This window comes from Mus caroli, chromosome 5 (assembly GCF_900094665.2).
Source record: "Mus caroli chromosome 5, CAROLI_EIJ_v1.1, whole genome shotgun sequence".
NCBI classification, from domain to species: domain Eukaryota; kingdom Metazoa; phylum Chordata; class Mammalia; order Rodentia; family Muridae; genus Mus; species Mus caroli.
Window position 1 is genome coordinate 47,588,924 of NC_034574.1, and position 15,579 is coordinate 47,604,502.

At 41.5% G+C, this 15,579-nt stretch overlaps 1 protein-coding gene across 3 annotated transcripts in view; it reads left to right on the top strand.

Annotated features, from left to right (window-relative positions):
* Positions 1–10,210, top strand: part of Rbpj (recombination signal binding protein for immunoglobulin kappa J region) — a 189,426-nt gene extending 179,216 nt beyond the window's left edge. For all 3 annotated transcript variants that reach the window (XM_029477020.1, XM_029477019.1, XM_021162518.2), the window contains exons 6-11: positions 2,224–2,361; positions 2,518–2,630; positions 4,208–4,348; positions 5,352–5,507; positions 5,831–5,934; positions 6,053–10,210. In XM_029477020.1, coding sequence (XP_029332880.1) covers positions 2,224–2,361; positions 2,518–2,630; positions 4,208–4,348; positions 5,352–5,507; positions 5,831–5,934; positions 6,053–6,368 — 968 coding nt within the window. In that variant the 3' untranslated portion in view covers positions 6,369–10,210. The remainder of the gene's footprint in view (positions 1–2,223; positions 2,362–2,517; positions 2,631–4,207; positions 4,349–5,351; positions 5,508–5,830; positions 5,935–6,052) is intronic.
* Positions 10,211–15,579: the final 5,369 nt, after the last annotated feature.

Genomic DNA, 15,579 nt, shown 5'->3' on the forward strand with positions numbered 1-15,579 from the left:
TGTCCTTTCAACTCATTTCTGTAGTAGTGACTCTTAATGCATGGCTTTTGGCTTTTAAGCATCATATCTCACAAAGTTGACATCCCTTTAATGTCATTTAATATTTATTCCATGAGTAGATTAATCATATCTCAGCAATGGCTTTTTTATAATTGCTGTAATGTTTTGTTCCATTTGTAGTACATGTGTTCAAACATAAAATTAAAACTTGTAGGTTTTAGTCTGTGATAGTTTTTCTGTTCTTGCCTCCCTACCCCCTTTGATATCAGTTACTAGTTGAAGAAACAAGGTCATTTTCAATCTGGCGAATTTCCATATTCTGGACTTGACTGTTTCCATGTCTCTCTGCCTCAGTTTTTCCATGGCCTGGTGACTGGTCAGTTAGAAACCATACATAGAGCATCTGGTTGCGCCTTCTTTTTCTCATATTAAGACTGTCCTTAAGTTCAGCAGTTTGTTTAATTTACTCCTAAAGGCTCCTGAGCAACTTGTAAGCCAGTGTGTAGTGACTGTGACTTCATTAAGGTACACCTAGTACTGAGTGTCTACTTCTGTTTCTAATTCCCACATACTTAGTCGGAGGGTCTCAGTCAAGAACTTCAACATACAACGACTTGATTGAAGTGTAGCCAACCCACAGGCTAGATAAACGATTGATTGATTGGCTAATAATTTGCAGAATAATATTTGTATTATTATAATTTGTATTATTACATTGTAATTTACAGAATAATATTTGTGTTGTATAAGTCAATAGTATTTGATAGTAACCAGTGATATTAGAAAAGGTCATTTCTTGACCTTTATAGTCAACCAGATAAGCTTGTGTACTTTTATGGTGTACGCATACACAAACACACAGACACACACACATTTCCACTCAGTCTTTATAGATGTGTACTTCTTATAATAGGAGGAAAAGCAAACAGAATTCTCAGTAAGTTACTGAGGAAAAGCAAACAGAATTCTCACTAACTTGAGTAGTGACCCTAATTTCAGACCAGTCTTATTTCATCATAAGCTAATTGTCAGCGCAGTCCGCTTGCCTTTGTACTTAGTTTTAGGTTGATGTAATCCCAGACATTTTGCATCATGTGTAAATACTACTGTGTCTATAATAAAATAATGGAATGGGAGGCTCTTTATTTTTTTTTAAGTTCTTTGATTTTGTTTGTGTTGATAGTTTGTATTGCAAAGAACTTGTTGCATGTTTAGGATATTTTCTTATGTAGATGCATTTTTCACATCTAAAGTACATCTTTATTTTAAAATGTTACTTATAAATTATAAAACAAGTATTACTTTTGGGAGATAGCAGAATTTCCTAAAATCATAATGCAGTGGCACTTGCTATGTGCTTTGGTAAATGTCCTTCTAGAGACCTTTCTACACATATTTCCCAGGATTGGATGATAGCACATGGGGGCACTCTTGCATTGTTGCTTAGTAGGATCACAGTGTGTAGAATGTCTCAGAGCTGGCCTTTTCATTCAGCAATATGGCAGGAATTTATGCAAACATAATTTAAATGGTTGAGTGTTACTTTAAGCATGTGTTGTTCTTTAAGGTAATTTTCCATCTAGTAATTATGACTATGTTAAATGTCCTGTGTTGCTCTCTGAGTGAGTGAGATGAGATGTTGACATCTGAGAAGGCTGGGTGACTAGTACAGGAAAGTTCTTTGTATTATTTTTCTTTTAATTTATGCCTTTTGGAAAGCCTAAACTAGCTTAAAATGGAATTAATTAAAAAGGTGGCGCACGCCTTTAATCCCCAGCACTTGGGAGGCAGAGGCAGGTGGATTTCTGAGTTCGAGGCCAGCCTGGTCTACAGAGTGAGTTCCAGAACAGCCAGGACTACACAGAGAAACCCTGTCTCAAAAAATAAACCAAAAAAAAAAAAAAAAAAAAAAAAAAAAAAAAGAAGAAAAGAAAAAGAAATAAAACTAGTAAGAAAAACCACTTAAAACCCCTTTTTATGTCATTATCTTGATAATTCTGTAAAGAGGTGGACCTTGGTTTGTTGTTTTTTTGTTTGTTTGTTTTTGTTTTGTTTTTTTAACTATCTCCTATCTTGAAAGGCTAAAATGTTTGCCACCAGAATCTGTTTGTTATTTGCATTACTGTAAAAAATATATATATATATAATTTGCCAAGCCAAAGCTCCTTTCTTTGTGAGTGCCTCCCCGCCATTACCATCTAAAGAGGATCCTCCTTCTTTCAGTGTGCATTGCTTCAGGAACGAAGGTGGCGCTGTTCAATCGCCTTCGGTCCCAGACAGTTAGTACCAGGTACCTGCATGTAGAAGGAGGGAATTTCCACGCCAGTTCACAACAGTGGGGAGCATTTTACATCCATCTCTGTGAGTATAAAATGTACATTTGGTATTTTTAGTGTGAAAATAGTATGTTCTCCTTCTTGGGGTAATAAAACATGTGACTATATTAAGTCGTTATTTCCCTAAGGATATGCTAAATCTTAAAGGATAACCATTGGTCTGTTTCCACACCCTCTGCAGTGGACGACGACGAGTCAGAAGGAGAGGAGTTCACAGTTAGAGATGGCTACATCCATTACGGGCAGACTGTCAAGCTTGTGTGCTCAGTGACTGGCATGGCACTCCCAAGATTGGTAAGACTTGACTCCGCTTTGATGAATATGAGATAGAAACAATCAAAGAGAGGTAGAAAAATGTAGCTCAGTTTTTATGCTTTTTCATGTGAAAATGCAATGTCCCTCTTATTCCTATTAGCTACTGGCTCAGTCCAGAAGTGCTCGTACGTAAAAAATTAGTCTGTGTTACAAGCAAATTGCTGATGTCCATCTCCTACACAATTTTAATGAATTTGGTGTGGGTTTCTTTTTGGTTGCGTGTTTGTCATTTGTTTCTTTATGATGATGCAGGTAATATACTATATTTGTGTGTTACTGGCTATGTCTGAATCAAAGACCAAGTTTTCAATAGCCTTGAAATACAAGCATCATTCTATTATGTCATTTGAATGAGACATTTGTTTAAACTTAGGTAGGAGCGTTGGTATTTCTCACTTTAGGACAGTGCACAGGACGGGCCTTCTTGCTCATCAGTAGTGAAACTGTAAGGCATTATTTCTCCCGTAAGTTGAAAAGATTCCAAACTTGCACTTTTCATAAGGTAAGCTTAAGATACACACTCAGTATCATCATGGGAATGAGAGTAGGTGTGACATGTGAGGGCACTGTGAAGCTTTGTTAGAGCAGACGTAGCAGCTCCAGGAAGAACAGCAGAGTCAGCCCTTCATGAGCTCTGAAATACTGCAGAGAAGAAATGCAGGAGGCTCACCTACCTGGAGGTTCGTGGTGGCCTTGGAAAGCAGTTACAAAGGAGACTTTGGGACAAAAGGTCATAGGGCAGTGGTTCTTAACCTGTTGGTTGAAACCCCTTTGGAGGGTTGGTTGAACACCAGATTATCTTGCATGTCAGATATTTGTATTACGGCTTATAACTAGCAAAATTATAGCTACAAAGTACCAACGGAAAATAACTTTACGATTGGGAGTTGAGAGCCACTGGTCTAGATTCTAAACGTTGTGGAGCGTTGGAAGGGTGATCTAGGCTTGTCTCTCAGCTGTTCACATCTCTAAGGGCTTTGCCACTTCCCTGATCCCATTTTCCGAAGAGCATGTTGGTTTTGAGTATTTAATCCCATTATAATTTCTGCTCTGACCAGCACACTCAATTGTTGCCTGCTGTGGATGTTTTCCTATGGTATTTAATTTGTATATTAATGAAGAGATCGTCAGAACCTGCCCATCAAAATACTTCTGTTTGTTAGCAGCATTCACAGCACTAAACAATTTCTTAGCAATACAGAACATCAAGCCTCAAGCAAATCATGGTGGATAAGGCATTTTCAGTCAAGAACTCAGACAATGCTTGTGTGCATTAATATTTAAAAAGCATTAGTCTAGACAACAAATAACTGCCTCCCCTATTTTTTAAAATGTGTTCTTTGAAGGGGGGGTGTTATAATACTTTTATACATGTAATATATGTTTATAAAATATAGAAAGACTTATTTCTAACATTGTTTATAAATGTTTCTTAATGTATTGGTATAGGACAAATGACTAATATGTTGTTACATAGTATATACTATGGACTGTAGCAGTGTACAAAATAAAGACTGCATGTGGATAACTGACTTTTTTAAATTGTTGAAATACAGATAATTAGGAAAGTTGATAAGCAGACGGCATTACTGGATGCAGACGACCCTGTATCACAACTCCACAAATGTGCGTTTTACCTTAAGGATACAGAAAGAATGTACTTGTGCCTTTCTCAAGAAAGAATAATCCAATTTCAGGTATGTTATAAAATGACCACTGGATGGCCTCTGTTCCGTCCATAGCACCGCACAGTAGTAACAACTGATGAAAATGTACTGAGAAAGTAATTATGTCCCATGCAGGAAGCTGGGTTCATATGTTAACTTAGGTTCTTTGGTTTGTAACACACACTGCCCTCAAGCATGCCCATGGTCCTGCATCAGAGAACACAAGATAATGAGAGTATTCTTAGAGGAGTTGTTTACAGCAAGTTCGGGATTCTTAATCTGGCATTCAGAGCGCCTTGGAACACGGTGGAACACTCCAAAATCGTGTGTGTGTGTGTGTGTGTGTGTGTGTGTGTGCATGTATGTATAATAGAAAAAGCATTCAACAAGAGGGTTCAAGTCTTCACCCGCTTTATCGCTGGGGTCCCCAGTAGTAACTTAACACTGACATGGTTTAAGTGCTAATATCCAACTATTTACTCAGATGCTTTCAAGAGGACATTTATAACATGGATTGATGCTGTGGTAGGATTGCTGTGGGTTCATGATGAACTCTTTATAAACTGCTGTTGGAGAGGCATAGCGCTCTGTACCACACTAGTGAACTTAGATCCCAGGTCAGGGTTTGGGGCTTCCGGTTCAGCCTTTGTTTTCTCCTGGAAGTGACAAAGCGCCTACTAGTTCTGCAGACTTGGGTCTCTGGTAATTCTTTCTTCTTGAGTCCATTTGCATCTCACATCACAAGTACTGACCTGCTAATGAAATATAGCAGAAATACTACACTATGAGCGATGGCTGTGAGGGGTGATTGAATGTATCACGGAAGTGTTTCTGTTCTAGCAGAAACTACCACCTGTGGACTTCATAACAACACCACTCGCATCTGCATTCGGGTAGGGATTGAGCGCATTAGGATGTCCCCAGGTTGTTCTAAGTTTTCTCCTCCTTAACTCAAGTAGGTGAGTGTCACATAGTAAATTCTCTTGCTGCAATGTTTATAAAACTCAATATATGGACATTTGTTTTTCTTAAGGCCACTCCATGTCCAAAAGAACAAAATAAAGAAATGATAAACGATGGAGCTTCCTGGACAATCATTAGCACAGATAAGGCAGAGTATACGTTCTATGAGGGGATGGGCCCCGTCCTTGCCCCAGTCACTCCTGTGCCTGTCGTAGAAAGTCTTCAGGTGAGATTGTTTAGTCTTTATTGCTGTTCTTAGCTATAACTTGCCATAAATTTACTTTCTGTGATACTGATTTTTTTTTAATGTTACAGTTTGGGTTCTTATTATATGTACTATTCGTAGAAAATAAAAATAGAAGCAGTATGTTTACATTGAAGGAAGCTTAAATCACATTGAATGTTAGCTTGAAATGGTTTTGTAGTCATGTTATTTAACAGAGATGTTTTATAAATCTGAACTTGTTAACCTTCGTGAAATTATAGCTCAAGCTCTGTTCTTCAGTGAAGAGTGAAAGTCTGTCTTAATGTGGTTTCTCTAAATTGCAGTTGAATGGCGGCGGGGACGTAGCAATGCTTGAACTTACAGGACAAAACTTTACTCCAAATTTACGAGTGTGGTTTGGGGATGTAGAAGCCGAAACAATGTACAGGTACTGATAGAGCCTGTTCTGTCACCCAGGGTTGGGGAAGGTGTAAGCCCTGAGACTGTCCATGCAGAGCTGTGTTTGCTTTGAAAATGCTTCTAAATGGTGTGTGTTTCCTCCTTAGATGTGGAGAGAGCATGCTCTGTGTGGTCCCAGACATTTCTGCATTCCGAGAAGGTTGGAGATGGGTCCGGCAGCCAGTCCAGGTTCCAGTAACTTTGGTCCGCAATGACGGGGTCATTTACTCCACCAGCCTTACCTTCACCTATACACCAGAGCCAGGGCCGAGGCCACACTGCAGTGCTGCAGGAGCGATTCTCAGAGCCAACTCCAGCCAAGTGCCCACCAATGAGTCAAACACAAACAGCGAGGGGAATTACACAAATGCCAGCACAAATTCTACCAGTGTCACATCGTCCACAGCAACCGTGGTGTCCTAACTACCGTCTTTTTGCTGGGACTTAAACTGACTTGAATGCGGCAAAAAGTTGACAGAGAAAGGCAAGGATAAAGTGAACAATCTTTTGTGGTTTCTTGGGGAAACGTTTCGTACCAGGTGATCTATTCAAAACTGCAAGTGCAGATGTGAAATGCAGAAGCCACAGTACAATGAACAACATCAAAATGCACAGGCTGTTGGAAATCCAGGTTTTCAGCTGTCCCTCTCACACACACCCCTTTTTGTTTCTTTTGGTTTGGTTTTGATTTAATGGTCAGGAAACAGATATGTGGCTGGAGCACAGGCTAAGCTAGAAGACACAAACCTAACATAGACTTATGGACCAAGGGACTCGCATAAGCTTTAGTAAAAGGTACCTTTTCACCATGCCTTTTTATATCACAGTGTGTACTATACCTTGTTACCAAACAGGTTGCGCTCCCCACCCTTTGAGGGTTGGCTCTAAAGTACATTCAGGTTCGAGCCTCACCATGTTTGTTCGGTCTGAACACTGAACACTTCCAGGTTCCTGTGGTCTAAGGCTGGAACTTTTTTAAGCTGAAGTCTTATGACTTTTTCATAAGTTGGAATTATTTTGATTTCAGCAAGTCAAATTTTGTAAAGGCCTGCATATTTTTTTTAAGATTATATGAAGTCTGCAAAAGCTTTAAAAATGCCTCTGCCTTGCCTGCAATACATGCAATGTGTGTTAACTGAGTCTGTTCTCAGAATCTGTTGGTAGTTATTTCTGTGTTTTCCCTTTTTTAAAGAAATGTATTTATAGTGGTAATCTAAGAGATGCTAACAGCTCCGTGTGGCCATTTAGTCCTCTCTGAGTTCATGGCAGTGAGCACCGCCATTCGAAGGCTGTGCGCCTCTGCCTGTTCACCAGTTCATCTGTGTTCCAGGATTTGTTCAGGTTTCCCCTTCCCCCAAATCTTGTACATAACTTGTATTATGTGTAAGTTAAACATTTTATCTTTACTTGGAATGTTCCCAGTGATTACATTTAACAGGGTGTTTCCCACCTTGTTGGCAAATGACAAAAAATATCATGCAAATTATTTGCTACCAAGATGGTGCCCGTAGGGTAAAATGAGGAACGTCTCTGCAGGATGATTTATTGTGTGTTTTCCTTTTTTTTAGCCTAGCCAGAACATCATTATAATTTTAAAGACCATAAGATGGCTTTTATTAGATGATAACTAAATAAACTGAACTAAGTAGCCAGAAGACAGTACCTTAGAGACAGATAGTTGTAAGTTTATAAAAATACAAATGTAACTTATATTTCCATTTTCCTCTTTGCCCCTTTGTTTATTTTTCCCCAGTAGAAATGTTCTGTCCAGATTTTCCCCCCCTTTTTAGCTAAGCCTTGCTTGCATTCAGGCTTGTGTGTCAGCCTGTGTGCCAATATGCCAGATTTATTTTGTTTCCATCCCTGCACTTTTGTAATGCCTCATTCAGTTTCTTGGGAATTGCAGCAGACTCATTGGGCTACATTTAGTACAAGAACCACATGTGTGATGTTAAAGGACACAGTCTAGTGATGCCATCATCCTTGAGTAAAAACTACCTCTAGATTGTGGTAAGCTTTTACTGTCCCTTAAAACAGGAGCCACTAGTACCTTACGAATGCAGACTGTAACTTCTATGGCATTTTCTGGTGTCTTTCTGGCTCTCTGGGCTTCTGAAAGTTTTCACGTAGACCCTTAGACTCCTCTGTCAGGACCATTGCTTTCCAGCGTTGCTGCTTTCACTCGCTGTCTCGCAGACTGTACCACTGTAAGTGCCACTCCAGACATCTTTAAACGGCCTCCTCCTTGGCTTGTCGAGGGGAAGGCCACCTGTAAAGTGTGGTGGTGACAGCCTTCCTCTCCACCCCAGGCTGTTCTGTACCAGCTGTTCTAGCCGGTTCTCTTCAGAACAGCTGCAGCCCACCTCCGCCCCGCCCCGCCTCACCCCTCCAGGCTGTCTCTGTGGTCCAGGGCAGAGCTCACTGTGGCCTTACCGATCTATCTCTGCAGTAACTGTTCTCAAGGTTTCCCAAACACCACTCCTCAGTTGCGATGAAAGCAGGCCCCTGCGATCTGTTCAGAGCCTGAGCAGTTTGCAGTCCCGTTGTGCTTTCTGAGGTCCTAGATTCAGGATGTAGTTAAGTCGTTAACTGAGAACAGATGAGATGCTTTTGAAGAACAAACCCTTCCTTACCCAGCTTTGTAGCTTAAAGTAAGTTTTCAAGTTCATGGCTTTATTAAAATGAACTTTGACTTTTTAAAATGCTTATATCTCATTTCGGTTTTTTTGTTTATTTTAGTAAGAATTGAAACAGTTAGACTATAAGTAGTTTTCCTGTTTGTTTGTTTGTTTGTTTGTTTTTTTACAAAGTTCAAGAATGTAACAATAAAGGCATTTTGCTATGGTTCTATGTCAGACTCCTACCACAGAATAGTGTGAACAGATATGTCTCCTTTACCATGTTATTGATAGTTCTTTTGTCAGCTGCTTTTATTAAAAGTCCTTTTTGTGGATTTGTAAATCAATTTCAATATATGATGTACAGGAGTCTTGTCCCTAGTTTGTGGAATGTTCCCTCCCTGTTGATGCTGGTCCTTTATCCTTTTATCTTCTTAGAACCGGGAATTCTTGTTGTGGTGTGTGGCTGTATTTTTCTATTCTGTTTACAGTGCGTCTACACAGCTTCTTAAAACATGTCTAAATGCAGAGTCCAAGATCCACCATGTATTTTAGCCCCTTGAATCTGTCAAGAGATTGGAAGGAAGGCCAAAACCTGAAAATGTGGGGTGCCCTTTGTACAATTGCAGAGTCAAGCACTAGTGGGGGTTTGAACTGGCTACTGACCACTCTTAAACTGTGGCAGTGTCCTTGGGTACAGTTAACTAGCAGAACTCTTCCTGCCACCATCTTAACCTTGACAGTTTTGTTTCTTTTCTGTGTGGTGCTGGGGTCAAATCCAGGGCCTCAGGCTTGCTAAGGCTTTTTGTTTAATTTTCCTTGAGACAAGGGTCTCACCCATGGAGCCCCTCGGCATTCTTGAAAGTCCCTGCCTTAGCCTCCAGGTCCTGGGGTGCCAGGTGTGGCAGGATGCCTTTGTCATTAGAGAAACTGGTCTGTGTCCGTCCAACCACAGAAAAATTCCAATGTAATTTTTAATAATTAATCCACTAGTTATTTAATCAAAGTCTTCTTGTAGGGAGAGATTCCTGTCTGAAAGAAAATGCTATTTGATTATTAACCAAGTTACAGACACTGCTTTTCAAAGCAGCTGTGTTTCTGGTGAGTACTGAACAAATGTGTGACTTTCTGTGCCGCCTTTGCTTTATTTTCCAAGCACTGTTACTCGGGATGGATGGTTGGAAACATAATATTTTAGTGTTTCTACTTAACCCTTTCAGGACTGAGCTGTATCGCCTTTCTGTTAATTTCTCCCTGTGTTGTGATAAATGTTTGCCAGTGTTCAGTCCTGTGCCAGTGCAGACGTAGGTTTGTGTAAAAGCTCAGTTGTAGCTTATTTCTTGTACCTTGCAGCATGTTCTACGCATCCAGTCCTTAAGGGGTTTACTCTACAAACTGTGCACCTGCGTATAAGGGTCATTAGCAATAAGATAGAAAAATTGAGCAAGTTTATATACCATAATTTTGTAGAAAAAGGAATCTGCTCAATTCCATATTTCATCCATGAAAACTCTGCAATACGGGCAGTTTCTAGGAATAAATAAAAAGGAAATGTAAACCATTGTAGATGTCTTCTGTGGGATGTGCCCGATGCATGTATCATCGTCTTTGATTTCAGATACTTCATAAAGATAAAATTAAATTCTATATTACAGTTTGTGGACTAGAATTTTACCTTGTGTTTTACATGGCATTGAAGTAATAATGATGCTAAATTAGTTTCCTTTTGAGTGTTTTTAAAAAATGATTTTCTTTTCTTGACAGTGTTAATGATTGGGAGTTGTTACTAACAGGGTACATCTCCCTAGCCAGCCCCAGCAAAACTGGAGACTGCTTTTTAGCAAAGGCTTGCTTTTCTAGTACAGGGTTGTCTTTTTGTCTAGAATACCAAAGAATAAACATAACAGCAGTTTATGCCTTTAGGGGACTCCCCAGAATAGGACTGATTATACTTCATGTAATATTAAGACAAATATAAAGGAAGGAATTACACAGTTTCAAATCTCAGGCTTAGTGTTTCCCTCACTTCCAAAAAGAGCTGTGAGGAGTTGGGCTAAAGTAGTGTGCTTTCTCTTCCGAAGCAGTCGTAGCAAGGGCTGCTTTTAATTCATTGTGTCTGTGACTACAACAGTGCAGGAGGCACGCCAGCCTAGATACTTTCCTCATACAGGAAGTAACATGAGTAGTCACAGAGGGAAGTCTCAGCAAATGGACAGACACCATATAAATGTCCGCCACAAAAGAATTCCTTAAAAACAAGTTTAGTACAGAAAACAGCTGAGAGATAAAGACAACACTGTTAACATAAAAATGTCCACAAGGTGGCTGGCTCACCCCAGCCTGGGCTAGGACCTAGGGCAGAGTCAAGAGAGCTGTGAGAAAAAGTCCCAGGAACCCTGTTGGATTGTGCGCAGCACACAAGACTCTTGGCTAGGGCCAGGATCACTGATACTCCTGAAGTAGACATCCTCAATCCAGACTAAGGTGCTGCTGTGTCTGTGGATGGAGGAAACACGCCAGGTCTTGGCTTCTTAACCTACTAAGTCGTAAAACATGAAAAGGTTCTATAAGTAACGTGCATACTAAATGCAAATAGGTTATCATGCAGCCATTGGAATTAGTGTTGATGCTCTGTGAACATTTATTGCATATATTTGAGTGGGAGGCAGGTGCAGCGTTTTTCTGGCTCAATTACTTTGGCCCGTGTTTACCGCCCACTATGCACCCAGTTATATTTTTCTAGCAGTGCTGACCAGAGGATGTGTCCAGGTTGTTACAGTGCCCTCTTGAACTGATTTCTCCTGTCACAAATTCTCAACATGGAATGTGTCCTTTCAGAGGCCTAGTGAAGTTTGGAGAAATAATTGGAAGTCTGAGGACAGTTGGCACTGAGACAGACAGATGCTCTGGCTACTCTTAGGATTTACTGTCCTGAGAGAGCAGCCAGTTCATGAGTTGTAAGTGTGCTGGTGGCTGATGGTGGTGTCCTTGGGAAGAGCATCAGCAAAGGGGGCGTTGTATTTACTTAGAGGTGTGGGTATTAATTTCCCCCCCTGTTGATGTATTTCATTTGGCTTTGACTAGTCTCTAACGTACTATGTAGTTGAGGATGGGCTTAAAGGCCTGACCCTTCTGCTAAGTGTAATATTACAGGCTTATGCTGGCATGCCTGACTTCCAGGTGTTAATTAAGATTTATCTTCCAGTAACTAGGAAGTTAGACTTGGTTAGGATAAGACTGGGGTCTTTCAATGTTCTATACTGTTCAGGCTCAGAGCTCAGCTAGGGTTCAGTCACCCCCAGAAACTACAAGAATGCTGCTACCATGACAGATTCTGAGTGACAGCCAGCCAGCCATGACATCGACTGAGTAGCAGTGTTGGAGAGTGGTTCTCACAGCTCTGGAAGTGAACAATCCAAGCGCAAGGAGCCAGTACAGTAGATTCTGGTGAGGTGTCTTTCTGGCTTGCAGATACCCAATTTGACAGTGTTCTCATACCAGAGAACAGTCGTAGGCACCATCCATAGGGTCTCATTTGACTATAATTTCTTCTGAAGGCTCTTGCCTCCAGATACACATTTAGTTGTTTAAATAAATTATCTGTCTGCTCATGCCATTTGTTTCCTGTATTTTAAATACTGGTTGATGTTTCTCATAGTACTTTAAGATGATGTGTGAACTTGGGCCAAAGGGAAGAAAAGCAGGAATGAGGGGAAGGGTAGGGACTCAGCTCAGTAATAGAATGCTTCACTAGTCAGTGTGCTTGATGCCTGGCACACACTAGCGGGGCGGGGGGTGGGGGGGAGTTGCCTGGGAACTGTGAAGAAATTTGCTCAAGGTCATATTTAAGTTAGCTGGGGTGTCAGATTTGCATCAAGATCTTCCAGAGACACCCTCCTAAATAACACACTAGGTTTTTCCCATCATAACTGTCAGAGCAAGGGACCTAGGGCTTGACCCCAGATGGAGTTGTGTCTTCTTTATGGAGATCTCCTGTCCTGTTTCAACCTTCACATCTCACAGGTGAGCAAACTGGCCTCAACAAGCTAAAGTGTGCTTCGTCATCATTGCAGGTTCAAAACTGCGTTGTAACCAAAAAAGCGCTGGTCAGTTGTGGTGCCCTGGACTGTTAATATTTAGTCCCCTGTCCATGTCATATCCATAAATGCATGTTGCACACATTAGAGAGACTGGTCTTGGGCATCTCAGCACAGTCTCTGTCCTCTGAAGAGAGCAGGCATTCGTCAGCTACTAACTTGGGGTAGGTATGTTATGTGTCTGCACCTCATGTTAGCTTTAGGAAAACCAGGACTCAGTGAGCTAGAGTATGAAATAATATCACCTTTGTGCTCAAGAAAAACACAGCCATTCTGCCATTGTTTATTTTCTGCCATTCATCCAACAGATGAGTCTTAGCTTAGTGTTCCTCTAACTGTGGTGGAGGTTGAGGGCTGTGTGGTTCCTAGGAGAGAGAATGCACTGAATGATCATGGCCTGTCCCTCTTGCATGCTTTACCCTCAGCCTAGAACCTGCTCTGGCTGTTGGGTTCAAGGCTGTCTGGCTTCTATCTTCCAGGGTAGTGTGGCTTTATAGCTCAGGGCAGATGTCTGCTTCTCCCCACCCCCAGCTGTGAGAAAAGAAAGATATATTGGTTTTGCATATGCTACTACGGATTTTTAAAAATTTCCTCTCAGGATTCACTGAGCAGGCAGGTAGAGAGAGGGGGTGAATGTGCCTCCAGGAGCTGACTGGTTGCTTTCAGAGGCTCGAGTCTGCAGTAGGTGGAGGGAGAACACTGAAGTTGCTAAGAGACTGGGTATGCTTCGTGTTCAAGTTCTTGAAAACCAGTAGACCAGGTAGCATATACTGAAACAATGCCCATGCCTTCCATGGCTCTGACGTGCACTCTCCCCAGTATAGCTGGTAGATTGCCACCATTGAGTGACTAGCCAGGAACAAATTGGCCTTGTTTTTAACAGATGAGCTGGACTCAGAAACATGTCACAATAAGAATGAACAGTGGGCCCTGGAAAAATGGCTCGGTGGTTAAGAGCTCTGACTGCTCTTCCAGAGGTCCTGAGTTCAATTCCCAGCAACCACATGGTGGCTCACCGCCATCTGTAATGGGATCCAGTGCCCTCTTCTGGTGTGTCTGAAGACAGCTACAGTGTGCTCATATGAATAAAGTAAATAAATGTTTAAAAAAAGAATAAGCGACAATGGAGAGCCACCATGCCATTTATAAACCCCTGTCCGAGGCTCTGCTGCCAGTCCGTAGGAGACTTTTACAGTGTGAGCTTACATTCTCCCATCTACACAGCATAAATGGCTGTTTATAGAACTGGCTTATTTCTAAGTAGTACCACCACCAGGTACTTCAGATCTAGCCAGCAGTACAGTAGATCCTTAATTGACATGGTTGTCTGTCTCCTGCAGAAACAGGCAAGGTGTTTGTACTGGAAAAAGGCAGCACATAACTTAAGTGCTGCAGTCGCTTATAAAGAAGAAATGATAATATTGCACTATCAAGGTCTTCCAGGGGGGCTGGAGAGAAGGCTCAGGGCTTAAGAGCACTGACTGTTCTTCCAGAGGTCCTGGATTCAGTTCAATTCCTAGCAACTACATGGTACCTCATAATCATCTATAATGAGATCTGGTGGAGTCTTCTGACTTGCAGGCATACATATAGGCAGAACACTGTATATACATAGTAAATAAATCTCTAGGAAAAAGATTTAAAAAAACAAAGGTCTTCTAGCACCTTGGGGTAGATGTGGCTGGGAATTCCTGTTGTCTGCTGGTTTGCGGATAAGGAGAAGATGGGAGAAACCAGTTTCTGAGTGAGGGAAGTGAGCTCAGAGCAGGTTGGACAACAGCAGGAAGGAAGACTTGAAGTTTAACAACTCGTAGGCAGTTGGATTTGAGCTCCGATGCCTGCTGGCATGTACAGTGGGATGTGGTCACCTCTGGGCAGCGTTTGAAGCCGTAATTCTGATGGGACTGGAGAAAGAGGTTCTAGTTTGAGCCCTGCATTGTCTGTCCAGAAAAGACTTCTCCAGTGTTGTGTAAAGGAACCTCCAGGAGGAAACAATTCAGTGCAGGCTCTCAGCAAGAAAAGACCTAGCGGTCCTAGACAGTTACAGGAGTGATTGACAGAAGGAAATGGAAAGTGCTTCACTGTCTAATAGTTTTAAATAACACTTTCAAATCACTGCAAATGTGCTAACATCCATTTTGGAATGAAGTTTCTCTTTATACCAAGGAAGGCCTCATATCTAATCACAGCTAGTCCAACTCTGGAGCTGTGAAGGGTGCATGTCTAAAATTGTGCATTCTCACACATAACCAAGAGTCGGGACACCCACAGCTGTTCAGCCTCCTAAATGAAAGTATCCGCAAGTTAGAGGTGCTTTGTAAATCTTTGTCTTGAAAGCAAAACACCATCTCTGTTGTAGTTGCCTTCCTTTTTCAAGAGAGAAGTCTTTACTAATACACAGTCTAATGTGGGGGTAGGGGGGCAGCAATGAGCAGTATACATGATTTGTTCACAGGCTGAACTCCTGTCCTAGTCAGGGTTACTGTTGCTGTGAGAAAACACCATCACCCAAGCAACTTGAAGAGGAAAAGAAAGGTTTATCTGACTTAGTAAGTTCATCATTGAAGGAAGTCAAGACAGGAACTCAAGCAGGGCAGGAATCAGGAGGCAGGAGCTGATGCAGAGGCCATGGAGGGGTGCTGCTTAACTGAGTTCCTCTGGCTTACTTGGCCTGCTTTCTTAAAGGATCAGGACTGCCAGCCCAGGGATGGCACAACTCACAGTGGATTGGTCCCTCTGCTGTCAATCACCGCTTAAAATGCCCTACAGGCTTCCCCTTGGAAGTGTTTTCTTAGTTGAAGTTTCTTCCTCCAAAATGACTTACACTTATTTATGTCAAGTTGACATAGAACTAGCCAGAACAGCTGTCTGATGCAGGGTGAAGTTGGAGTTGGGACTGGACAGGATGCCCCCCCCCCC